We start from the raw sequence: 27,364 nt of genomic DNA, 5'->3' as shown, positions 1-27,364 counted from the left end.
TTTTGGTTACTTTTTTTTTTTTTTTTTGGTTCTTCGAGACAGGGTTTCCTGGACTCGCTTTGTAGACCAGGCTGGTCTCGAACTCACAGAGATCCACCTGCCTCTGCCTCCCAAGTGCTAGGATTAAAGGCGTGCATCACCATGCTTGGACACATTTATTTATTTATTTATTGAGTGTGGCATAAATTTTATTTTTTTGTTATACTGTGTGTGTGTGTGTGTGTGTGTGTGTGTGTGTGCGCGCACGCGCGCACGCGCCTATGAGTGCCATGGCATGTGCATAGGGGTCAGAGGACAACTTTCAAGAGTCAGTTTTTTACTAGATGAGCCACCTCACCAGTCTTAGATCATAAAACTTAAATTGTAAGAAATGTGAAGAAACAATATAAACTACATTCCATGTTATTGTATGTGATATACACCTAACACAAGTAATAGCATTAGCACACTTCTGCAAAGCGTCACATAGAAAAACTTAGTATTGAAAAATAAAGCTCTCATTATAGCCTCTTCCACTCAAAGTGACAACTGCTAGTAATTTTGTTTCCTTTTTTTTTTTTTTTTTTTTTTTAGTTTTTCGAGACAGGGTCTCTCTGTGTAGCCTTGCCTGTCCTGGACTCACTTTGTAGACCAGGCTGGCCTCGAACTCACAGCGATCCATCTGCCTCTGCCTCCTGAGTGCTGGGATTAAAGGCATGCACCACCACGCCCTGCTTCCCATCTCTCACTTTCCAATACCCCCAGAAAAGAATTTTAAGTTGGCATGTATAACGATGGATCTAAGTTTAGAAAGCTCTTTACGTGGACTGCAAAGCTGGCTCAGTGGTTGAGAGCACTGGCTTCTCTTGAAGAGGACTGGGGTTTGATTCCCAGCACTCGTGTGGCAGCTCGCGACTGCCTGCAACTCCAGTCCGGGGGATCCAAAGCCCTCTTCTGACATCTGCAGGAACCAGGCAAGCATGTGGTGAATGGCAAAACACGCACACACATGAAAATAAACAAGATACATAAATCTAGAATAAAATTAAGTCGTTAGTTAAAAAGCGGAAGATCACTACTGTCTCCTTAAGGATTTGGGAAGGACAAGTGACAGGGTCTACAAAGCGAGTCCAGGACAGCCAAGGTTACATACACCACAGAGAAACCCTGTCTCGAAAAACAAAACAAAACAAAACAAACAAAAAGATCTTATCTTTGTATATGAATGTTTTGCCTGCATGTATGCCTGGGTACCACGTGCATGCCCGATGCCCACGGAGGTTAGGAAAGGGTGTTGGATCCCGTGAAGCAGGATCTACAGGTAGTGTGCACCACCGTTCAGGTGCTGGGAATTGAACTCTATTCTCTGGAAGAGCAGCCAGTACTCTTAAACATTGAGCCATCTCTCCAGCTCCTGGATGGTGAAAGTGCTCAGGGAGGACAGAAGAGAGAGCGTTTACCCGTCTTAGATTACAGGTGGCTGCAAACAACTCACTGTGGATGCTGGAAACTGAACTCAGGTCCTCTTCGAGAGCTGCGTGCACTGACAACCACTGAGCCAGTGAACTAGCCCAGTGATAAGTGACTTTCTGGCAATCCAAACTCTAGCCCTACGTTTTCCACAGAAAGTGCTTTAGCGACTGAGCCATACCCCCAGCCCTTACTTATTTATATTTGAGATGTGGTCTCATATAGTTCCGGCTGATCGCTTACTCACTATGTAGCTAAGGGTTCCCTTGAACTCCTAGTCCGCTTGCTTCTACTAAATCCCACGCGGCGGTACTACAGTCTTGTGCTCAGCTTATTTACTACCGTGGGAAAGGAGTAGGTGAATGTGTTTGTTACCCGTCTGGCTTTCGAGGGGAACGCCCTAGTTTGCGCTCCGTGGCTTTGGATAACCACCAGGATCAAAAGCAACCTGAGAAAGAGAGGGTTTATTTTTATATTTTCAGGTCACAGTTCACCACTGAGGGAAGTCAGAATAGTAACTCAAGCGACAGCACTGGTAGGGAACCGTGAGCGAAAAGCTGCTTACTGACCAGCCCTCTTGTTGCTCCTAGTATATGGTGAACTATCTGTCTTATACAGCTCAGGCCCACCGACCTAGGGATGGTAGCACCTACAATGGGCCCTCTATTATCGGTTAACCATCAGGAATCTAGTCTACAGACGTGCCCACAGGCCAATCTGACGTAGGTAATTCCTCAACTGAGGGTTCCATCTTCCCACCCAAAGTGTGTCAAGTTGACAAGATTAGCCATCAGTGGGAGAAATAAACACACCCAGCGGTCAAGTCGTTTGCACAACTCTCAAGGAAAATGCTTTCTAATTCTAGATTTTGACGTTGAAGGTCTTCTGCTGGAGGAAAGCTCGTTGAAAGATGGAGTCTGAGGGAGGCGAGCCAGCACCACCTCCGAGTGAAGAGGCGCCTCCTCCGATGGAAGAGGAAGCTCCGCCCCCTCCCCCTCCGGGAGACACTGCCCCTCCCGCGGAGCAGACCCTGCCCCCTGAAGAGGACGTGGCCCCGCCCCCCACGGGGGAGGCCGGCCCCGGAGAAGAGGCTCCGCCCACCGAGGGCGAAGGTGCCACGCCCCCGTCTGTACAGGGCAGTAGTCCTCCCGTGACTGACTATAGGAGTCTGATTCCCTCAGATGAGGAGACAGCAGCGGCCGAGGATGAGCAGACCAGGGTCCGGCAGAGGATCACCCCGAGGCCTGCGCAGTCAGTGATGTCGGATGGGCAGTCTTCCCGTCGGTCCTCCAAGTTCCGTCGAAGTATGAGTGGCATTCCGAACCTCCAAGAGACGCTCAAAGAGAGACAGGTTTGCAGCTCATAGGGCTTGCCACGGGAAAGTCCTGGGAGTTTCCATTGTTTGGAAATGCATTTCTTCATACTTACATGCATACATTTTCAGACATGTTTTCACTTCTTTTAGGCGAGATTTAGAGAAGCAAGGGAGAACCGGAGAATGAGAATTGACCCCTTATACAAATACATATTTGAAATTATAGGAGAAAAGCTCGGGCTGGATATGGCAGCCGTGGAAGAACTAATTTTGGATTGCCCATCGGTAAGCTGAAGTCTTACCCTCATTTGTTTTGCTTTCCCCTTTATTTTGGGGTGGGAGCGTGTGTGTGCGCGTGGGCCTCTGGTGCCTTCCTCTACCACTTCCACCCTGGAAATGCGCTTATTGAACAAGAAGTGCCGTAGTGAACGATGGGATGGAAATAGGGTATGGTTTACTAGGTCACCAAAGTTCCCCCATTAGAATACACCTTATGGTCAAGGCTGGCTTCATGGACGTGTGGGCTGTGGAACTGCACAGGCTCTTAGGCTCAGTTTAATGATCTAATGCAGCATTCTTACCGCTCTTCTTTCTCATTTTTTTCTCTCTTTTCTTCTTTTCCTTCTCTCTCTCTTTCTTTCTTTTGGTTTTTCAAGACAGGATTTCTCTGTGTAACCGCTCTGGCTATCGTGGAATTCACGCTGTAGACCAGGCTGGCCTTGAACTCACAGAGATCCACCTGCCTCTGCCTCCTAAGTGCTGGGGTTAAAGGCGTGCCACCACCACCCGACTTTGTCTTGAAGTTTTTAAATGATCCTTCATTTTCTTTCTTTCTTTTTTTTTTAAAAGATTTGTTTATTTATTATTTATACAGTATTCTTCCTGCACACCAGAAGAGGGCACCAGACCTCATTATAGATGGTTGTGAGCCACCATGTGGTTGCTGGGAATTGAACTCAGGACCTCTGGAAGGACAGACAGTGCTTCTTAACCTCTGAGCCACCTCTCCAGCCCTGATCCTTCATTTTCATTTTGCCCCGAGCCATACAAGTTTTGCCAGTGGTCTTGGCTATCAGCAATATTACCTTAACAATAAGAGGATTCTCTCTGTCTTTCTCAAGCTGTGTTTTAACGCCTTTCCTTCTCAAGCCTATGTGGGCTCCTGTGGTAACTCTGGCACTATGTCTTCCTGCAGGCCACTTAGAAGCCAGTAGGGGAAACCCTGTCTTGAAAAACAATACAAAAGCCAGTGGGGCAATGGCTGGCAGATGAGGAGAAGGCCAGCTTCATGAAGGGATTGCTCTGGAGGCCTCAGCCAACCCCACCATTCTTGTACTTGGTTGGGGAGGAACCAGGACAGGCGATCAACCTTGTGTTACACCTGCAAATCGCTGCGCCATTTTGGGGCCTAGCATGGCATATACCAGAAGCTGTAGTGGAATCCTAGCACCTCTGCAGGAGGTGCAGGCACAGACACTGGGGCCCGCCACCCCCCCCTGCCTCCAGGGGAGAATGGCTGCTGTGGCTGAGTGGAGAAGAAGTACTGTAGGGGTGGTTGAGCCTGCTGTCATGATTGCCAGCTAGACTTCTGAGCTGGTGTTCCCTGTTTGGAAGAAAAAAAAAAAAGACTTTCTCATGCTAACACAAGAGTGGAAGTTTGTTTGTGTAGGCCCTCTGTATCATTACTTTTCTGTTGCTGTGATAAAATACCAAGACCAAAAGCAACTTAGAGAATAAAGGTTTTTAGTTGGCTTACAGCTCCAGAGGACTAAGGAGGCCATGGCGGCAAGCAGGGAGGCACGGTGACGGGAGCAGGAAATGCGCGATCACATTTCTATACACGTACCGGAAGCAAACAGTACAGGAAGTAGGGCCAGGCTATAAAACCAACTGCATACTTCCTTCAGCAAGGCTGCATCCTCTAAAGGTTCTATTACCTTCCCACAGCACCATCAACAATCCATCCACTGCAGGCAAGTCACAGTGGCAGGAACTGAGGAGGCAGGTCACATTACATCAGTAGTCAGGAAGCAGAGACTGGAGAGAAAGTGAGGTCAATAGCAGGGTGTGGTGGCGCACGCCTTTCATCCCAGCACTCAGGAGGCAGAGGCAGATGGATCACTGTGAGTTCAAGGCCAGCCTGGTCTACAAAGCGAGTCTAGGACAGCCAAGGCTACACAGAGAAAACCTGTCTCAAAAAACGGGGGAGAAAAAGAAAAAAAGTGGGGTCAAACTATAACACAGACACACATTCTAGGGCCGGCTCCCCGGGGACTGACTTCATCCACCTACTGAGGTTTCCACAACCTTCTAGAATAGCACTAACAGCTGCAGACCAAGTGTTGAGATGCAGAAGCCATGGAGGACATTTTATGTTTAAACCATTACAGTTTTTGGGTGTCATGTATGGAAAAATGGGTATATGGGAAACTATCATTTTAATGTGAAACCTGACATCAGTCTAGAATAAAAGGCAGCTTATTAGAGGGAAAAATAAAGGCATTCCTTGGTGTTCCTGGCATGATGGTTCTTTTCCTATCAGGTCTATTTTCTCCTTGTGCCTACCTCTGTCCTGTGGCCTAGAAAGCTGGTGTCATTGTGACTGCACATGTGGGCACCCTTGCTACCTGGCTTCCGCCTAATTGTCTGGATACTCCTAGTTGGCCATATACATCCCTACCTTAAATTCCTGCAAAGGGCTTCATTCATGCACCTATGCATGTGTGCACATGTATGTGCCTGTGGAGGACCAGAGATTAATATTGGTGGTTTTCTATCCACCCCCCCCCCCCGCCCTCTCTTCCCTTCTCTCTGTGTCTGTCTGTCTGTCTCTCCATCCATCCCTCCCATCCTTTCTTTGTGTCAATGTCTGTATCTGTCTCTCTCTCTCTCTCTCTCTCTCTCTCTCTCTCTCTCTCTCTCTCTCTCTCTCTCTCTCCCTCTCTCTGTGTCTGTCTGTCTGTCTTTCTGTCTTTCTCTCCCTCTCCTCTCCCTCTCCCTGTGTCTGTCTGTCTGTCTGTCTGTCTCTCTCTTTCTCTCTCCCCCTCTCTCTGTGTCTGTGTCTGTCTCTCTCTCTCTCTGTCTCTCTACCATGTATGTTTGTGTGTATGACTTATTTTCTATGTTTTGCCTGTGTATGTGTGCACCCTATGCATGTTGGATGCGTGTAGAAGTTAGAAGAGGGCATCAGGTTCCCTGGAACCCAAGTTGCTAATCGTTGTGAGACAACATGTGGGTGCTGGGAACCAAACCCAGGTGGAGAAGATGGCTAGTTGATAAAGCGCTTGCCTTGCAAATGTGAGGACCTAAGGTCGGTCCCCAGGGCCCATGCTATAAAACAAAACAAAACAAAACCCTAGCTTGGCTCCATAGTCTGTTGTTATAATCTCAGCTAGGGAAGCAGAGATGAGTGAATCCCTGGGTCTCATTGGCCAGCTTGCCCAGCCCTCCTGGGGAGTTTCAGACCAGTAAGAGGCCTTGTCTCAAACAGGTGGACAGTGCCTGGGGAACATCTGAGTTCACCCTCTGGCCTACAAATGCCTAAACACATGTGTACAAAAACCTGCACACATGGGTACACACACACACACACACACACCCCTTCCCATGTATACATTACCCAAACCAGCCACCCAGCAGCCAACAAACCAAGTGTGCCAGCTGGCTTTTGTCCACTTGATAGACACCTAGACACCCGTGGGAAAAGGAGATCCCCGTTGAGGACTAGTCTCAGGCTGGGCAAGTCTTGATGGTTAATTAATGCAGGAGGGTCCCACCCACTGTGGCCAGTGCCATCCCTGAGCTTGTGCACCCCCGGCTGAACAAGCCAGGGGAAGCAAGCATGGTCTCTGTGTTAGTTCCTTCCTCCAAGTCCCTTCCTGCCTTGCTTCCTTCAAGGATGGGCTGTAGCCTGTGAAATAACACTTTTTCTCTCCAAGTTGCTCTTGGTCATGGTGCTTACCACAGCAATAGAAAGCAAACTAGGCGCCGGGCAGTGGTGACACACACCTTTAATCCCAGCACTCAGGAGGCACTGTGAGTACACGAGGCCAGCCTGGACTACAAAGCAAGTCCAAGACAGTCAAGGATACACACAAGAAATGAAGTTCACCTGTGTTCCCCGACCCTCAGCATTGAAATTAGTTTAGCTGCTAATCTTTTCTCGCATGTTCCTGCTCTTTGATCTATTTATTTCCATCCCCACTCACTTTCTTTTTTGCTTAAAAAAATTTTTTTTTAAGACAAGGTTTCTCCGTGTAGCCCTTGCTATCCTGGAACTCACTCTGTAGATCAGGCTGGCATCAAATTCAGGGGTCTGCCTGCCTTTGCTTCCCGAGTGCAGCCTATGCCACCACCCCTCCACCACCGCTGCCCTTCCCCTGCTCCCTCCCAACCACCACCCCCCCTGGCTTTTAGTTTTGAGAGAGAATTTCTCAAAGTTGTCTAGGTTAGCCGTGAAACTGCTCAGTATTCCAGGCAGCCCTTGAACCTGCGGTCCTCCTGCTGCCTCGGCCTCTTGAGAAGCTGGGATCACAGACCTAGGCTACCAGGCCTCTCGGGATGGTTTTTGAGTCTTATTTTCTCTAGCTGGGAAGGGACATTGACTGACTAAGCTACATGAAGGACATGAAGTTAAGTACAGGCGTCACTTAATTTTATTGGAACACCAACGTTATTTTAATGATCCTTATTCTCTCTTTCATTTAATAGCTGGACTCATTCACCCATTTTTTTGAGAAAGGTGGCTGTAAGACACTGAAGATTTTGTACCAGGAAGGAGAAGCGCCTGGCCTTGGTAAGGATGCTTTATGAAGGCCCTTGGCTTGAACCGAGCTGATGAACGCTGAAGTGCAGCCTGTTTTCCCCTCTTATGCCGGTCGATGATTTCCAGTTTTGCAGAGAAAACTTGACCAGAAACCTATGTTTAAAAAAAAAATTTTTTTTTTTTGTTGGATGGGTTGGAGAAGTGTCTCATCTGTTAAAAGCACTTGCTGTTCTTGCAAGGAGACCCAGTACCGTTTCTCAGCACCCACCTGGTGGCTCACAGCCATCCAGCACTCCAATTCCAGGGCATTTGATGTCTTCTTCTTGCCTTCTACTGGAGTTGTACACATTTGGTACACAGACATACACGCTGGCCAAACAAACACTCTTATGCGTAAAAGCAAAATAAATCTTTGAAAAGCATTGTCTTACGAACACTCCAGGGCCATCAAGATGGCTCCATCAAGTAAAGGCACCACCTAAGCCGCATGACCACGTTCCGTCTGTAGGAGCCACACGGTGGAAGGGGGAGAATTAACGGCTGCAGGTTGTCCTCCGACCTCCACATGCACGCCGTGTCACTTGTGCGTGTGAACACAAAATAATTTTTTAAAAATTCCATCCTCAGAGCCAATAACTTGAGACATCGCTGTCACAGTTTAGCAAGAGATGTCAGAGACATCGTCGGCCTCTGTTGGGAAACACAGTTTTTCCATTAGACTTTAATTGCAGTTCCCTGGAACAGGTGGGCCGTTTTGTCCGTATGTTTTCAGATGACTAGAAGCAGTCACGCTGCCTCTCTGGAGCCCGGCGGCTGCCCCTTGTGGCCCTGTCTCGACATCTTGTGCCTGCTGCAGCTATTGGTTTCAACATCTGGCTTTCCTATATTACGCCTAAGATAATTAATGCGCAACTGGGTTACTATACTTTTGTTTCAGTAGCTACAGACTTGGGTTGTCCTTTTAGACTCAGACTATTTTGAAAATTTAGTGTGTGCTCGAGTGCATGTGCATTTGTGTATTCATGTGCACTTGTACACATGTGTGTTTGGGGAATAGGGCTGAAGGACAATCTCAGGCTCTCGCATTGGCGTGGGGCCTGCTGTTAGGCTACGGTGGCTGGCCATTAGGCGGCTGCTTATGTGCTGCGTTGGTTCTGTGACCGTACTGTATGCTCAGTCCTTGACGTTTGCTTCCAGAATGTGGTCGAACTATCACTGGAGTACCCAAAGGCGCAAAGATGATGAAACTGTTTATAGACAACGCATCTCCAGAAAAACTAAAAGGATTATGCATGTTTTTTGTTCGATGTCGTAATGATGTTGCCATTAATACTAAAAGCATTTACGAGGTATGTTTTAAGACACCCATAGCTTTCCATGCCTCCCCAGTCCCCTTACTCTTCTCTCCTGTATGTTCGACTGAACTGAGTTATAAGAAAACACTGTATTTGCATACTCAAAGAAACTAAGGTACTGGCTATAATAGAGCTGAGTTGTCATGCTACAGATACTGCCTTTAAAAGTCTATGTTTTGAAATTTTAAAGTTTATGTTTTGGAGACCAGTCTGGCGTTGAGCTCAACACACACACACACACACATGCACAGGCACACACACACACACACACACACCACACACCTACACACACATATCACACACACACACGCACACACACACACACACACTATACACACACCATACACACCACACACACCTACACACACATATCACACACACACACGCACACACACACACACACACACGCACACACTATACACACATACCATACACACCACACACACACACACCACACACACCTACACACACATATCACACACACACACCACACACACCGTACACACACACACCATACACACACACATCACACACACACATACACCCCACACACCACACACACACATCACACACACATATATACACACCCCCCCCACACCCCACACACATACATCACACACATACACACACACCATATATACACACATACATACCATACACACACATCACACACACACACACACACACACACACACACAGCTAATGTCCTCTGAACTCCTAATTCTCCCACTCCACTCCTCAAGGGCTGGGATCACAGCTGGGCATCACGGTTTTACTTTGCTTTCTGCTGCTAGAATAAAATACTGGCCTCAAGCAAGCTGGGGAAGGAAGGCTTCCTTTCCCTTCCACTTCCAGATCATGCTACAACATTGAGGAAAGTTGCGACAGGACCTGAAACAGAGACCACGAGGGACACTGCTTATTGGCTTGGCCCCCATGGCTCGCTTGCTCATCCTGCTTTCTTATAGAAGGCAGGGCCATCTGCTTCTGAGTAACACAGCGGATTGGGCCCTCCCACAGCAATTAATCAGGAAAGTGTCTCTCAGACATGCCCACAGGCCAGTCTACCAGAGAAAGTTCCTCAGTTAAGCTTCCCTCTTCCCAGGTGACTCTAGCTTATGTCAGTTTGATAAAAACTAAACAGGGTAGCCACCAGCCCTACAGTTTATGAAAATGCGCCCTCCTCTGTGCAGTGCACACAGAGTTACCATATGCCCCTTCTTTAGGGGTACACTCAGTTCTGTTCGTGTAACCTTAAGTACTAGTACACCTATTCTTTGCTTAGTGTTTTACATTTTTAGTCATTTTAGGGGAAGGAGGAGATGTCTTAGAGGCTAGATGCTGTTAGCCTAAGTTTGGGGAAGGCTGGGCCACAGGCTGGAAATGGCAAGTAGAATTAGGTAGGCCAGGCAAATCCTGCACTTGGGAGGCCTCATCGCTGGCTAGTGCTGTCCCCTTCGGCAAGTGGCTCATCCTTTCTGAGAGATGAGCATGCCTGAATGGGGAATAATGACACCTTCTTTGTTGGATAGCTGTGAGACCTCAGAAAGAACAATTCTCGCTATACTGCCCAACTGATTGTAGATTCTCAGAAAGCATCCCTCCGCTCTTTTTCTTACTCTTTTTGTTTGTTTGTTTGTTTTCCTGAGACAGGGTCTCTCTGTGTAGCCTTGGCTGTCCTGGACTCACTTTGTAGACCAGGCTGGCCTCGAACTCACAGCGATCTGTCTGCCCCTGCCTCCCAAGTGCTGGGATTAAGGGCGTGCGCCACCACGCCTGGCCTCTTTCTTGCTCTCAATGGGTCTTACTGCCTGCTAGAGTGGGGCATGTAACAAATTCTATGTAGTTTGACTTCTTTTCTGTTTGTGAGGAAAGACTGCCTGAAGAGAGGCTGTTGAGTGGGCAGTCACTCCTCCAGGGTCCTTGTGGGGACTTCCCTGCGCCTCTGGTGCTGGGTGAGACCTCTGCAGGGAAGGAATCAGCCCTTCCTCCTCTGCTTGCTTTGCTTGTTCTGGACTCTCGTGCGGACGAATGGTCAATCTGTCATCAGTTTCAGCAATGCTCTCTTCAGTTAATATATAATTCATTCTGCTATTTTTAATAATATAGACTGTTAGGATTCTGCTTCAGTCTGCCTACCTGCTGTGGGGGCGTGGCCCTGCCCAAGATTATAAAAGGCCAAACCCTCCTCGTGGCTCCCTCTCTTACCTCTCTTTCTTCCTCTCTCTCTCTCTCTCTCTCTCTCTCTCTCTCTCTCTCTCTCTCTCTCTGGGATACCCTCTCTTTCCCCCCTTTCCTTCTCTCCCTGTGCTTATTTAATAAACTCCTCATCTAATATCTGTTGCCCGGCATCTTATCTCCTTACTAATTATCAAATAGACTCTCCCGTTGTCTTCCCCTTTCCTCTTCCCCTTGCCCCCTCCTTTCTCTCACACCTTTCTTCTTACCCCTCCCCCTTCTCCTCATTCCCTGTCTTTTCCCTTCCTGCCTTCTCTCATCCCCTTACCCTGTCCTCCTATCCTGCCTCTTCCATCCCTTCTCTTCCTTTCTTTTTGTTCTGAGGACCAAATCCAGGGCCTGGCATCTGCCAGCCGAGTGCTCACCCACTCGCTTACATCTCCAGCCCCCTTCCTTGTCTTTGCTTTTGGAGAGAGGGTCTCGCCATGTCACCCAGGCTGACCTTGAATACCTGGATTCAAGTGAACGTGCCTTGGCCTCTTGAGTCGCTCTGACTACAATTGTCTGTGACCATAACTTACTTACTCTAAGTTTTTAAAAGAGCTGCAGTGATGTGTGTATGTAGTTTGAAGAAGAATGGGTTCTTTGAGCAGGACTGACCTGTACCCCACTCTCCAGAAGCAGTTCTTAAGTCTGTTAGACGGGGCTGGAGGGTTGGCTCAGAACGCATTCCTTTTAGAGAGGATCTGAGTTCGGTTCTGAGAACCCACGCTGGCGTATAACCACCAAATGCTGGCCATCTGACACCTTCTTTTCTGGCCTTTGCAGTCACTGCACTCTTGTGCACTGACCTCCGTACATATGCATGCACTTAAAGACATAATACAAATTTAAAAGTCTCATAGAAGATTCTTTTATTTACCTCCAGACATTGATAAATTCAGCTCTACAAGTCTCTTTTTACCATTTTAGGCACCATATGTGGCCTTTTCTCTTTAGTTGTTTTAAAAGAAAAAAAAAACAACAACAACAAAACCTAAACCAGGATCTCACTATAGAGTCCTAGAATTCACTACATTGATCAGGCTGGCCTTAAAGTCAGATGTCAACCTGCCTCTGCCTCCTGAATGCTGGATTAAAGGCGTGTGCCACCATACCTGGCAATTTTAAATCTTCTGTAACTATGCAAAAGCAACCCCGGTGGAGGCATAAAGTGCACCAGTGGTTTTCAAAATCATGGCAATCAGGAAGATGAGAAAGTAGGCAAACAGGAAGGGGCCATAGCAAGACACGGCCCACAGACAAGCCCCTAAGGACCCATTTCCTCCAACCACGCCCCATCACCTATTTGTACCATTTCTCCATATAATGGCCTCCTTACAGAGGAATTAGTCTGTGGCTTGGTTCAGACGCTCCAGGAGGTAATTGTCTATGGAAACACCATCCCACACATACCCAGAGGCGCACTTCACTAAACTCTGGGCTTCTTTCAAGTTGACAATGAAGGGTCCCCCCCCCCCCATCCTATTTCACAAGCCTGTTTTCACAAACAGGGCACCTTACACTTGAGGATGTCCTTTTGGGAGAGGCTCAGTCAGTTGCCTTTCCCATGCCTTGGCTGAGTTGCACACGCAGCTCCTCCCCTTGGCAGAGATTAAAGTACAGATGAGACCGGCATCTCCAGGAGACCCAGTGGGAGTGGCAGACTAGGGCCAGGTTGTGGGTTTGAGAGCTCTGCTTTTCATAGATGCTTAACCTGTGCCCAGGACCTTACAAACTGTATCAGCTGTTCACTGCAGATGAAAAATAGCTTATGATTTTTTTCCCCTTCAGTTTTTTTTAATGGGCTTAACATGTGACAATTGAACACCATCCTTTCAGGATGTGCTGTTTACCACCTTGGATGCATCCAGTGGACTCTTGAAAGGAATCGGGAATATGTTACAGCTCATATTTCTACCAGCCATTCTTGCGACGAGCAACTGGGGTGCTTTAAACCAGTCCAAGCAGGGTGAATCTGAGAAACATATCTTCACAGAAACCATCAACAGATATCTTTCATTTTTAGACGGTGAGTGTAAGACTGGATGGCAAACAACTCAAAATGAGTTGTGAGATATGTTACTGAAAACAGGGTTTTATAGGTGTGTGTGTGTGTGTGTGTGTGTGTGTGTGTGTGTGTGTGTATCCAAAAAGGAGATAGTAATAAAAGTCACCAGGGGGCATGGATATGAGATGGGAAACGGGAGACCCCCCTCTTTACCAGGGGTCTTTGAATGCTGAAATGCATTGTAGTAGGAGGAAGCTTTTGCTGATCTTAGTCAAATGTTTGCCACTAAAAGTACATGTACTTGTGCTGGAGGGATGTCTAAGCAGTTCAGAGCATTTGCACACCAGCCGGGTGTTGGTAGCGCACACCTTTAATCCCAGCACTTGGGAGGCAGAGGCAGGTGGATCACTGTGAGTTCAAGGCCAGCCTGGTCTACAAAGTGAATCTAGGACAGCCAAGGCTACACAGAGAAACCCACCCTGTCTTGAAAAACAACAACAAAACAAAAGAACATTTGTGACACTTGCAAAAGTGCAAAAGTGCTTGGTTCCCGGCACCCACAACCTCCTGTAACTCCAGTTCCAGAGGATCCAACGCCCCCTTCTGACCCCCATGGGTATTGCACATATGTGGTCCACACACATACATGTAAACATAAAATAAGTATTTTTAAGCTGAGTTTTATGATGATGTCTTTAAAAATCTTTTTATCACTTAATCTTGCAAAAGTATACAATATGATCCATAATAACTCACAATCTTTCTTTTTCTTTTTCTTTTTCTTTTTTTTTTTTTGAGGCAGGGTCTTATGTAATCCAGGCAAGTTTTGAACTACCTCTGTAGCCCAGGATGGCCTTAAACTCCTGATTTTCATACCCTCACCTTCACAAGTGCTTGTGTGAAACCTCCATACTCGGCTTATGTGAGGCTGGGGCTCCAAATCACGGTTTTGTGCATGCTGAGCAAGCATGCTACTAACTGTGCTCCACCCCTAACCATAGAATTATATCCTTGTAAATAAAGCAGGAGACCTTTGACTTTTCTGTAAATGGTGCGGCTCGAAAGCCCACCTTGACATTTACCGAATGGGCACTTCTTTGTTGTTGGTTGTTTTGCTTTGTTTTTTCAAGACAGGGTTTCTCTGTGTAGCCCTGGCTGTACTGGACTCGCTTTGTAGACCAGGCTGGCCTCAAACTCACAGAGATCTGCCTGCCTCTGCTTCCCCAAGTGCTAGGCTTAAAGGCCTGCGCCACCACGCTCGCCTGGTTCGGGCACGTCTTTCTACCGTCCCGTTTTCCTCCTTAAGGTGCTAGAATCAGCATCGAGGGGACTGTGATGTTGAGGAAGGTAGACAATATTGACTTCTCCAAGCTGCTTACCTTTGAGGAAGTCACGGCTGCAGCGAGCAACTCGGAGATGGTGCATCAGCTGGAGGAGGTGCTGATGATGTGGTACAAGCAGATAGAGCAGGTGAGGCCACCCCCTTGCCCTTGTCGTCTCAGAGCCGTGAGGGTCCCTGCCCCTCCCCCAACTGCCTCCCCCTCCCCCTCTCCACAACCCCCCTCTCCCCCCCGCTCCGCCTTCCCTGCCCCCCCTCCCTTCCCACACTCATGACTTACGTTTTGTTAATACTCTCCATGGAAGAGAGGAAGGGGGAAATGACACAGTGAAGAGCCACAGAGACAGACGGTGCACGAGCACATCCTGGCTGGCCCGTGGGAGCGCTGCTCCCCTAACTATCAGCGTTCCAATGCCAAGTCTACAGCAGCAAATTCAAATAGCCAAAACACTCTGAATGTAACATTAATATGATTCCTGATTGTTTTGTGGTTCTTCTTGCTGTATGTAGTTTATTTTACATATGTGTAATAGTATAAATGTATATGTAAAAAAGAAAAAAGAAAAAGAAAAAAATCACCTAAAACACACATATATTGATATTCTATACATAAAATAGATATTTTAATATGTTATTAATATGGTCATAGAAATGCTAATATCATGTTTAAATGCTATGTAATATTTATACATGAATGACCATACCTAGAGTCTATGACTATATAATACAAATATACAGTTAGAAATTGTAAAAAAAAAAAAAATAGTAGGTGTTAAACTTGGGGCAGTGGGGGTGGCTTGTTTGTTAAAGTTCTTGCCACTGTACATGTGAGGACTTGAGTTCAATACACAGCAGCCACCTAAAGAGCCGTGTGTGGTGGCATGCACCTGTAACCGCAGCACTGGAGGAACAGAGCCGGTTGGGTCCCTGACACCTACTGGCCAGTTGGTCTAGCCTAACTGGTGAGCTCTGGGACCCAGTGAGAGACCCAGTCTCAAAACCAAGTAGATGGCGCCAGAGGAGTGACGACTGGGCTTGACTTCTAGCCTCTGAACAACACGTGTACACACACGGGCATGCACACCCACATAACATGAGCACACACGCAAATTTACACAGATGCAGAGCCTCGTAATAAGGGCAGAACTCTCGTGATTTAATAACCTTCCAAAGCCCTTACCGCCAAATGCTGTCAGGCTGGGGTATAGGTCTCAGCACATGAGTTGGGGGTCGGGGAGCATCAGCATTCATCTGACTGCCAGGTTTGGGGTATCATTTTCAAAGCCCCACTCCCATCACTTAACGTTTCCTTTCACCCATTTCCCATTGACTCAAGTGCATTCTCTTAACTCGGTTTTCTGCTACTGTGAAGAGACATCATGACCAAGGCAACTCGGTGGCTTCCTTACAGTTTCAGAGGCTTAGACCAATACCATCATAGCAGAGAACATGGCGACAGGCAGGTGAGGTGCTAGGGAAGTCGTTGAGAGGTACAGCCTGGGCAAGGTTTAGGCTTTTGAAACCCCAAACCCCACCCCCAGTGACATACTTCCTCCAACAAGGCCACACCTCCCAATCCTTCTAATCCTTTGAAATGGTTCTATTCCTTGGTGACTAAGCATTTAAATATATGAACCTATGGGACCATCTTATTCAAACCATCACAGAGTCTGAACATCATAAGACAGCGGTACTGTTGTGTCCCAGCACAGGCGGTGGCACTGCAGTGGCCTGGAAGACGGGACTAACTGAGGCAGACAGAGCAGCACAAGTGTCTGGGGCATTTTCCTGGGATCAGGATGTGCCTCTTCCCTGACGGGTGCTCTGGCGAAGTGGCTAACATAAGCTCCCCTGGCTCACACCCCAGCTCTGCACCACAGCTGGGGTTGTGTCCCTGAGCCTCGGCCCACTCCTCTTCCTCTGTGAGACCCGTGAGTGTGGGGGGGTCTGAGGCAGCCCCATAGACCTGTCTGGACTTAGAGGTGAAGTAGGGTTTAGCTCTGTTGGGTCTTAGGGCTTGTAAGACCTAGTTGGAGAAATGAGGTCAGCAGCTGGCTGCGGGGGTGGGGGTGGGGTGGGGGCAGGGGGGGAGTCTCAGGGAAGGTACAGAGTTGTGGGTGCAGAAGGAGCTGAGGCTCGGGTATGGGTGACATCTTGAGTAGGGAGGACCTGGAAGCCATCCAGTCAAACAGCTGACAGCGACACTCACCACGAAGAGGAAATTCTGAGGAGAAAGGGGAAGGGAGGGGAGGCAGGATGAGCCACTCTGCAGGTGAGAGGCATCAGGCTGCAGTTCAGGTGAGGCCTTTGAACCTACAGGGATACACCGAGGAACCCCGTTCCTTGCTGAGGCTGTGTCTTAGTTCGGGGTTTATGTGAAGAGACACCGTGACCATGGCAACACCTATAGAGGAAAACATTTAAGGGCTTAGTCCATTATGGTCATGGTACTAAGCATGGTGGCACACAGGCAGACATGGTGCTGGAGCAGGAGCTGAGAATTCTACGTCTTGATCCAAAGGCAAAGGAAGTGACTGCCACATTGGGTGTGGCTTGAGCTTCTGAGACCTCAAAGCTGACCCTCTAGTGACACACTTCCTCCAGCAAAGCCACACCTACTCCAGCAAGGCCACACCTCCTAATGGCGCCTTCCAAACCACCACAGTGCTTTTGCAGAGGACTTGAGTTTAGTTCCCGGCAGGCACCCATACGCATAGCAGCTCACAACCATCTTTAACCCCAGTTTCAGGGGATCTGATGCCTTCTCTGACTTCCATGGGCACTACATGCACACGGGTCACCTACAGATATGCAGACAAACACTCATATGCATAAAATAAAATAAATTTTAAAAAAGGAAGTGACTTTAGATGGCAGAAAGAACCAGGAAGAAGAAGAAGAAGAAGAAGAAGAAGAAGAAGAAGAAGAAGAAGAAGAGGAAGAGGAAGAGGAAGAGGAAGAGGAAGAGGAAGAGGAAGAAGAAGAAGAAGAAGAAGAAGAAGAAGAAGAAGAAGAAGAAAGAATTGTATTTCGCTAGATAGACTTTTTGACATTTAAGTTGTATCAGCTATCTGTTATTTAAGGAAGCAGGGGTTGGTTTTTCTATTCCCTCCGTAAGTAATTTCTTCTTCTGCTGTTACAGAGGACAGTAATGCACATGCAACAGCTGCCTTTGCTCAGGCTTCCTCCTCGTAGGCTCAGTAGTCTCTCAGTGGAATGCCTCGGAGCGTTTGCCTATAGGTCTCATAGTGGACAGTATGATGCCCTCCTAACAGAGATTGTTGTAGTTTCACTTTCAGTACTGTAACAGAATACCCTGACAAGAAGCAGGGCTGGGAATATATCTCACGGTAGAGTGCTTGCCTAACACATATAAAACCCTAAGTTTAGTTCCTAGTTTCACACACACACACACTGCCATTATATCAGGTGTGCGATGCTATCAAGATCAATTTTGCACTATGCTGAGTACTGCCGGGGTTGGGCCACATCTGGTGGTTGCTTAGGTTTCTTCCTTGCTGACGTACACGTGCAGCTCATTTACTTAGTTTTCTTTTGGATTGAATGGTGTTATCTTGTTGAGCTGCTCGACTCTACATAATGTTTTCCAGATTTTTTGTTGTTGTTGTTCTTTTGAGACAAGGTTTCTTTGGTAGTCCTGGCTGTCCTAGACTCCAGGCTGGCCTCTAACTCATAGAGATCCGCCTGCCTCTGCCTCCCAAGTGCTGGGATTAAAGGCGTGCGCCGCCACCACCCGGCTGTTTTCCAGATCTTAATTCTTTATTGTTCCCCTCATGTCATGTCTTCATTTGGCAGGCTGTATTTAGTGATAATAGAAGTTTGAAATTTTAACAGTTTTCATTTATTTTTTTCTATATGTGTGTTTTCCACATGCATGCAGTTCCCACAGCAGCCAGAAGGGGGGGCACAGGTGGTCGTGATAATAATTCTATTTCAGGTCCTTATTGAGAGTGAGCAGATGAGAAAAGAGGCCGATGATTCGGGTCCACTCACTGAATTGGAGCACTGGAAACGCATGTCGGCCAAGTTCAACTACATCATTGAGCAGATTAAGGGGTCCAGCTGTAAGGCTGTCATAAACGTGCTTAACGTTGCACACTCCAAGCTGTTAAAGGTAAGAGGCCGTTCCCTGTAAACCCTGATGTGCTTTATAACAACTTACTAGAAAATAACCCTTTTCAAAGTGCTTCTTAAATGCCCCACGGAGGCCAGGCTATTGGCTCCCCAGGAGCTGGAGTTACAGGCAGTTGTGAGCCACCCAGCTGCCGTAGCTTGGAGCCTGTCTCATGGCAGCAAGGGGCATCAATGCTGAGCAATTTCTCTTACTCCCACCTTGCTCACTAAGCAGGCTAGGCTCACCTGAGAGCTCCAGAGAACCTGGCCCGCCTCCCTAGCTCTGGGGTTATACATGTTCCACTGGACCCAACTTTTTTGACATGGGTTCTGGGGCGCAAACCCCAGGCCTTCTTGTTTTGCAGCAAGTACTTTCAGACTAAGCTCTCCCCACAGTGCCCCCAAAAATGCATCATTGTTGCTAGGAACTCCACACTTTCCTAGTCATTACAAAATACGCTGCAGGCTGGTTCAGTCAGTGTAGTTAGCCCCACTGTGCCATAGGAAAGCTGACTTCCCCCTGCCTAGCTTTGTTTTGGTGCCCTTCCCAGTCGGCAGAGCTGCTATTACATCTTGTTCTACGGCGTCCAACGGCTTCTCGGTCCACAGTAGCCGTGTGTTGAGAAGTGTCAAGCTTTGGATCAGCTTCCTAACTTAACCACCGTAATTCCCAGCTGAGGGAACAAAGATCCATTTCTCAGTTTTGACAGTTCATCTGTGGAGCGCCACCCAGAGAAATGGCCATTTATTTTATTTTGAAGGTGTTTTGGGAATTATAAGTCGATAGAGACTTGCAGAGGTAAAGATCCACCCTGGAGAGGTGGCTCAGTGGTTAAGAGCATTTGCTGCCCTCGCAGAGGGACCTGGTTATACATGGCACCTGGCAACCCTCTGCCAAGTCTAGTTCCAGGGTGTCTGATGTCCTTTTCTGGCTTCCTTGGCCACTGCACACGTGTGGCTTGCACGGACATACGTGCAGAGAAACACTCCACACATAAAATAGGAAAACAGCAAACCTTAAGATAGTAATAATAAAGAGCTATACGGAAAGACAAGAGTTCTGCTCAGCACACACACACCCCACCCACTTCACACAGCTTTCCCTAGGGATCATTTTTATGATAAAAAAGGTTTAGTTTAATGATCTTTAATTTATGCATATGAGTGTTTTGCCTGCATGCATGTCTGTGTGCCGTGTGAGTGACTGGTGTCTGCTGGAGAGAAAAGAGGGCATTGGGTTCCTTGGAACTGTGGCTAAAAGCAGTTGTGAGCTGCTGTGTGGGTTCTGGGGATCGAACCCCGGTCTTCTGCCACAGCAGGACGTGCTCTAACCACTGAGAAATCCCCACTTCCCATTCTTTTTTTTAAAAAAGATTTATTTATTTTATTTATTGCATATGAGTGCTTTATCTGCAGAAGAGGGCAGCAGATCCCATTATAGATGGCTGTGAGCCACCATGTGGTTGGTTGCTGGGAATTGAGCTCAGGACCTCTGGAAGAGCAGGTGGCGCTCTTAAGCACTGAGCCATCTCTCCAGCCCCCCACTTCCCATTCTTGATTCTGAAGGATAACCACGGCACTGCTGCGCTCTGCCTACAGCGTTAGAAGGCTTCTCTAGCCCACAGCTCCATGCTCCCCCACAATTCTTTCCGCAAGCCACTTTGTAAGGCCTGAGAGCCACGTGTTCAGGCCCACTGCAGTAATGGTCTCCTGTCTCTGACACCAGTCCTCTCTGTCTTTCTCATCACTGTGAGAGGACGCTAGAATGTCCAGAGGAGGAAATGTTCATTTTCGGCTCACGGTTTCAGAACTATTAGCCCATCATTGCAGGGAAGGCCCAGTGGAGTTCATAGAGGCAGGAGTGTGGGGCAGAGGCTTTTAACATGGTGCAGACCAGGAGCCGGAGAAAATACACTGCTATTTGTGGAGGCCTTCCTCTACCAGCTGGGCCACACCTCCTAAAGCTTTTCTACAGCCCTCAAAATAATGCTACAAGATGAGAATCAAGCATTGAGCCTTTGAGCCACGTTTAATATTCAAAGTCGAAGGCTGGAGAGACGGCTCAACAGTTAAGAGCACTGGCTGCTCTTTCAGAGGTCCTGAGTTCAATTCCCAGCAAGTACATGGTGGCTCACAATCATTTATAATGTGATCTGATGTCCTCTTCTGGAGTGCGGGCATACATGCAAATAGAGAATTCATATATGTAAAATAAATAAATCTTAAAAAAAAAAAAAGATTCAGCCGGGTGTGGTGGCGCATGCCTTTAATCCCAGTACTTGGGAGGCAGAGGCAGGTGGATCGCTGTGAGTTTGAAGCCAGCCTGGTCTACAAAGTGAGTCCAGGACAGTCAAGGCTACACAGAGAAACTGTCTTGAAAAAAACAAAAACAAACAAACAAAAAACAAAAAAAAGATTCAAAGTCCAACAACTTGTGTTAACTTGAAAGCAAAAGTTGATTTCCAATTGAGTCCATTTTGCTAATAAGTATATTTCCTTTGAATCGTGTTGTGATGATGTGACTCACTGTTGAAGACCTTATGACTGACTGACTTACAATGCCATAAGCCTTACGACCTTGGAAAAAATCATTATAAGTAGAAGTAGAAGCAGGCCCAATCCAAGTCTATAGACAGGATGTTATCTACAAAGGAATGGCCTTTACTTTTAGCCAATCATTTAATGCCCTTATAGCATCAAGTCTTAAGTTCTGCAAGAAAAGGAGCTATCAGGGGCTGGAGAAATGGCTCAGTGGTTAAGTGCCCTTCCAGAGGACCCTAGTTTTGGTCCTCCCCTCCACATCAGGCTACAGGTTACAATCACCTGTAACTTTAGCTCCAGGGAATCTGATGCCCTCTTCTGGCCTCCTCAGATACCTGCACTCCTGCACCTCTCTCCCTACCCCATACATGTAATCTGTAACTGGATTTACCGCTTTGTGGGTTCTTTTTCTCATCCTTTATCTCCCAGGTTTTACCCACTATCACTAGAGAGAGAGAGACAGGGAGAGAGAAAGAGAGAGAGAGAGAGAGAGAGAGAGAGAGAGAGAGAGGAGAGAAGGCAAGAGGAGGAGAGAGGAGAGAGGAGAGGAGAGGAGACAGAGGAGAGAGGAGAGAGACTGAGACACACAGAAAGAGGCAGAGATCTTTGGATCTAATTTCTTTCTTCCTGTTTCTTCTTTGAGCACAACTACTAACAGACCGCCACCAAACCCCCTGAATGACCAACAGCTACCACCAACACCTCATGGGGCTCTATATACACACACACACACACACACACACACACACACACACACACACACACACACATATATATGCCCTCTGAAAAGTTCCCAGAATTCCAAATGTCACACAATCGCAGAAACTATCTGTACCTGACAAAACCGTGCCTCTACTGGAGCACGAGGCAAATCATAGGCAGCTACTGCGAAGCAGCCACATATCCCTACATCTGGGGATGAAAACAAAACAGTTTTATAATATTTCTGTGTTTTTTTTTAAAGAAACCAAAATTCCAGCATTCTCACTAAACATATACACATAATTAAAAAAATAAAAGTAATTATTTTTTTAAAAAGATTATTTATGTATATGGGTGTGTCGTCTACTTGTATGTTTGCACACCAGAGGGAGGGTATCAGGTCCCTTGTGGGTGCTGGGAATTGAACTCAGGACCTTTGGGAGAATAGCCAGTGCTCCTAATCTATATTTTCTTTTTGAAAAAAAAAAAAGTATATATCACCCTGTTTGCTCAGGGAAAACAGCTTCAATTTGCTGACTAAATTGGAGCGCACTGAGACCTCTGGGTTGATAACTGGATTCTTACACAATTTTGCTTCTTCAGAATTGGCGTGATCTGGATGCGAGAATCACTGACACAGCGAATGAGTCCAGAGACAATGTGCGGTATCTGTACACCCTGGAGAAAGTGTGTCAGCCCCTCTATAACTATGACCTGGTGAGCAAGCTCCTGTAAGGGGCACTTTCGGGGGCCTAGAGGGATGGCTCAGATCTGACGAATGTAAAAAGTGTGGTTGCTAAAATTAGCTCGTTGTAATTAAAGCTTCTGGCCATGGCCAAACCAGAATAACATGCATGATAGAACTTACTTCCTGTATCTTGATTTTAGGTTTCCATGGCACATGGAATACAAAACCTGATTAATGCCATCAGAATGATTCACAGCGTTTCGAGGTATTATAATACATCAGAAAGGATGACATCATTATTCATCAAGGTGAGCTTCTTTAGTTGTTGTTATTATTATTATTATTATTATTAGTGTGTGTGTGTGTGTGTGTGTGTGTAGCAGGGTGCAGTTGTGCTACAGAAGCTTGTGGAGGTCAGAGGCCAACCTTGTAGGGTCTGTTTTCTCCTTTCACCTTTACTTGTACTCCTTGGCTTGCGTTCGGATCACCTGGCTTGCGAGCCACATGCCTTCACTTGCTGAGCCATCTCACCAGCCCATCATGGTGAGATGGATTGATGATAAAGGAGGTGCTGTGTAGGAGGGCATCATCTTAGGGATGCTCCCAGGCATTGCTTAGAGATGGCTCAACAGTTAAGGGCACTGAGTGCTTTTCCAAAGGACCTGGGTTCAATTCCCAGCACCCACACGGCAGCTCACAACTCTCTGTAACTCCAAGATCTGACACACTTACACAGACATACATGCAGGCAAAACACCAGTGCACATAAAATAAAAATATCCAGGAAATGTTTGAATAGAATCAGATTAGACGTGCAAGGGTACATGTCATTTTTATGAAAGGAAATAGGGAGTTAGCCACATGTTTCACCCTGGATGACCACAGGAATCCTCCCTGTCCTTTTGTTTTCTGCTTGCTACCGATGTTACAGGTTGAGATTATTCTTGGTTCTAGATTCTTAACATTTTTTCTCAACCTTATGGGCCAGAGCATTATGATTGACTTTAACGTCAACATGACACAAGCTGGGGCCTGTAGGCAAGACTGTGGGGCACTTTCTTGACTATTAATTGGTGTGGGAGGACCCAGGCCATTTTGAGTGATGCTGCGCTGGTGGTCCCTGGTGTATAAGAAAGCAGGATGAACAAGTCCTAGGGAGTGAGCCAGTAAACAGCACCCCTCCAGGTCCTGTGCATCAGCTCCTGCCTCCAGGGTCCTGCCCTGACTTCCCTCAGTGATGGGCTGGTGCTGCAGAACTCTAAGCTGAAATAAGCCCTCTCCTCCCCAAGTTGCTTTTGGTCCTAGTGTTTTCTCATAACTCTCAGTCTGCTATTCAGACTGACACTTACAAATTACAGGGTTCCTTGGTCACTAATCTTCTGTGATTTGCACATTTGATGATTTACTATTTCTTTTGCTGCAAAAATTAACCTTGGGGCTGGAGAGATGGCTCAGTAGGTAAAGGCATTTGCCGCAGAACCTGCTGTTCAAGTTGCTCTGAGGTCAGTTGGTAGGGCCACAGTGGAGGCTGAACTCACTTTAAAATTTCCCAGAATGACCTCCCCTCCTTTCCAAATCTGGGTTTGGGTTTTGTTTTCTTTCTTTTTTTTTTTTTTTTTCGAGACAGAGTTTCCCTGTATAGCCTTGGCTGTCCTAGACTTGTTATGTAGACCAGGCTGGCCTTGAGCTCACAGAGATCCACCTGCCTCTGCCTCCTGAGTGCTGGGATTAAAGTTGTGTGCCATCACCTCCTGGCTCTCCTAACTTTTTTTTTTTTTTTTTGCCAATGTGTCAAAAAGAAGCTTTATTCCCTGTATAGCTCATGCTTTCTTGCCAGCTGCTTTGGAGCAGGTGCTTTCTGGGCTGGGGCCTTTTGACTCTTCTGACCTTTGTCATCTTCAGGGCCGCAGCCTTCTTGCCTGGTCCTGTTACCTTCTTGGCTGGGACTTTAGTTTTAGCAGCAGCAGCTGCTGTTGCTACAATGGCAGCCTCAGCACCAGGTGCTTTTTTTGGGAGAAGCTTTCAGGCTAGCGGTTCTTTGAAGCTTCTTGACTTCCATCTTAGTTACTCTGGGTTCTCATTTTCTTTGCCTTCGTAACCTTGAAACGATCAAACTCTGTCATCTTGGCTTTCCTTTCTCTGGCATCAATCTTCTTGGTCCGTCTTGTGGCTGCCCACTTCGTATTGATATCTGCCTTCTCCCAAGCTTTCTGACTATACTTCTGACGGGTCGGCCCTGTGTGGGCACTTGAAGAGGAAGTCAGTGAGCTGCATGCCTTTGAAAGACATGACCTGTCTCCTCACCTGGGTGCAGGGTCCATCCACTAGAGCCCTGTTCTGATCAGTAACATCTACAGTTGTGACCGGCTTTCCAGTATGAGGCCCAAAGGAGATGTAGGCCACCTGGCTATCCCCCACAAAATGCCTGAACACCTGATTGCTGCTGTCAGAGTTCAGCAAGAAGGAAGAGGGTCTGCCTCTCCTAACCACTCCCCCCCCCCACCCTCCCGAGATAGGGTTTTTCTGTATAGCCTTGGTTGTCCTGGATTCACTTTGTAGACCAGGCTGGGCTCGAACTCACATTGATCCACTTGCCTCTGCCTCCCAAGTGCTGGGATTACCATGCACCTAATCATTTTTAAAGTGGCTGTCTTTCATTACTTTGCATTAGATCACGACTTAAATGGAAGTACTAGACCAATAGAAAATGTGTTAGACTATGGGACTCATGGCCCCAGTGACAGTAACCTAATTGCAGTAGGTGAATGTGACTCTGGGTTTTTTGTTTTTGACTGGATTTGTGTTTGTTTGTTATTGCTGTTTTTAATTTTGTGTTTTTATTTACTCCATGGTTTTATGATTTATCACTGCATTTTATGCTTTCAAAAGTCACTCACCTACAGCTCCTTTGTACCTACTTTTATTTTAGGTAACGAATCAGATGGTGACTGCCTGCAAAGCCTATATTACTGACGGAGGAACAAACCACGTGTGGGACCAGGAGACACCAGCCGTCCTAAAGAAGATCCAGGTTTGCAAAGGCGTCTCATTTTCACTAAGCAAAGCCCTCACCTGAAGGAGAGATACAAGTGGGGGATGAGAAAAAGACTTGTGAGAGAGCAGGTGATGTTTATCCCCTTAGAAGTCAAACCACCATGTGGGGGAGATTGCTTGTTAACCAGCTGAAAAACATCGTTGAACAAATTCTGAGAGCAGGTATAAAAATGAGCCAGAAACAAGAGGCGGGGCCTTTGGCTGTTCATTGCTCCATTTTGAGACTCCTAGAGAGAACTCAAGGGAAGGCTTCGGGGCCTTGGCTGAGGCTCCAGGTTCTAGCAGAAGAAATCCTGCTGACTATGCCGGAGAATCGCTCCTCGGAGCTGATAGCCTTACGGTTTCGTTATTGTGTTCTTTAGTCTTCTTTTCCTATTGGTTAGGTTAGCCGGGTTATAAGTGAGGTACACTCGGTTAATAAGTTCATAACAAAATATATTTGCTAAGAAAATTGAGCCTACACTCACCCGCCAGTTCAGTGTCACTTAGAGTGGAGGAGTGGTGCAAGAGTATAGAAAGGGCTTGTCATTGATAGTCGTCGCTCTGGTGGGGCTAGAGAGATGGCTCAATCAATGGCAAGGGTTGCTGTAACTCTTAGTGGATCCAACGCCTTTGCCACTGTCTGTGCCTACACGCATGCGCAACGCTCCACCAGCCCCGCCCCCGCCCCAGCCCCACCCCTGTCCCCGCCTCCGCCCCATGGTTATAAATTTAAAAAAACCTTTTATGTGTCACAACGAGAGGAACAGGGTGTAGTGCTGGGAGAAGGAGGGGGGGGGGACCAGCAGGCTCCAGCTGGCAGGCTTGCAGTGCAGGACTGAAGTCCTCACCTATGCTACAGAGGCAGGGATGGATGCCCCCCACCTCACACCCCTCCCTCAACTTCTAGAAGTGCCGGGGAAAATTGGGCTAAGGATGCAGCACCACTGGGAGAGGGCTTGCTAAGCTCTCACAGACCTCTGGGCCCCGTCTCTGGCATCCCAGATGGGAAGACTGGAAATTCAAGGTCCACCTTGGCAACACAAGGATTTGAGGCCATCCTGGGTTACATGAGACCCTGTCTCAAAGGACAGCAACAGAAGGAGAAATCAGTGGCCACAGGTAGAAATTGTTCTGAAGGGACGCGGTTGCAATTACCCACGGAGGGTGTGGGCATCTCCTCTCCTGCACACATTCCAGATGGGACGTTGGGACCGCTCATACAAACACGCTCTTTTCCTAGTGTCAAGAACAATAGTGGACAAAGAAAAGAATTATCAAACACGGCGCCCTCATAAGAAAATGGAGGAGCAAACCAACTCCCACTAACTATAAAAGAACAAGCTCTAAGGTCCCTAAGGTGACAGGAAGACCCCTTCAGGGTGACTTGAAGGTCTGCACACAGCTTTCACCTTCTGACAGCAGAGCAGTAGCACAAGTGTTTGGAAGAAGCTTTGAAATGTGTCCAGAGAGTACACCTTAAAAGGTAGTAGAATAAAAAAAGAGAAAAGAAAAGAAAAACCGCACCTGCAAGGACAAGATCGTTTATCAGAAGGGATGCCCTGAGCCCATTAAGACATGGAGTGTCAGAGTGAGCAAGGCCAAAAAAAAAAAAAAGGCTCTGAAAAACAGAAGCACTCCAGAGCCAGTGCTGAGGGCAAGGACAGGCAAGAAATAGTAGAATGAAGGGCTGGAGAGATGGCTCAGTGGGTGAGAGCACTGTCTGCTCTTCCAGAGGTCCTGAGTTCAATTCCTGGCAACCACACGGTGGCTCACAACCATCTATGATGGGATTTAATGCCCTCTTCTGACATA

General features: G+C 47.2%; 1 protein-coding gene and 1 pseudogene across 4 annotated transcripts in view; one reads left to right on the top strand and one right to left on the bottom strand.

The window, feature by feature from the left end:
* The window catches only part of DNAH8 (dynein axonemal heavy chain 8), a 251,771-nt gene that overhangs the window by 10,603 nt on the left and 213,804 nt on the right, over positions 1 to 27,364 (top strand). For 2 of the 3 annotated variants that reach the window (XM_084754009.1, XM_084754007.1), the window contains exons 4-13: positions 2,315 to 2,800; positions 2,915 to 3,049; positions 7,475 to 7,559; positions 8,727 to 8,878; positions 12,944 to 13,133; positions 14,419 to 14,582; positions 18,410 to 18,586; positions 22,432 to 22,545; positions 22,717 to 22,824; positions 25,446 to 25,547. In XM_084754009.1, coding sequence (XP_084610135.1) covers positions 2,360 to 2,800; positions 2,915 to 3,049; positions 7,475 to 7,559; positions 8,727 to 8,878; positions 12,944 to 13,133; positions 14,419 to 14,582; positions 18,410 to 18,586; positions 22,432 to 22,545; positions 22,717 to 22,824; positions 25,446 to 25,547 — 1,668 coding nt within the window. In that variant the 5' untranslated portion in view covers positions 2,315 to 2,359. The remainder of the gene's footprint in view (positions 1 to 2,314; positions 2,801 to 2,914; positions 3,050 to 7,474; positions 7,560 to 8,726; positions 8,879 to 12,943; positions 13,134 to 14,418; positions 14,583 to 18,409; positions 18,587 to 22,431; positions 22,546 to 22,716; positions 22,825 to 25,445; positions 25,548 to 27,364) is intronic. The other variant, XM_084754008.1, reaches the window with a different exon arrangement.
* On the bottom strand, positions 24,308 to 25,366 carry LOC311580741 (large ribosomal subunit protein eL14-like; annotated as a pseudogene). The gene is made up of 2 exons: positions 25,362 to 25,366; positions 24,308 to 24,959 (listed from the first exon to the last, which is right to left on the bottom strand). The product of its transcript is annotated as a large ribosomal subunit protein eL14-like (transcript).

Source organism: Acomys minous (genome assembly GCF_964271855.1).
Source record: "Acomys minous genome assembly, chromosome: 13".
Taxonomy (NCBI): Eukaryota; Metazoa; Chordata; class Mammalia; order Rodentia; family Muridae; genus Acomys; species Acomys minous.
The sequence above is the reverse complement of the archived record's forward strand: the minus strand, read 5'-3'. Positions and strand labels throughout refer to the sequence as shown.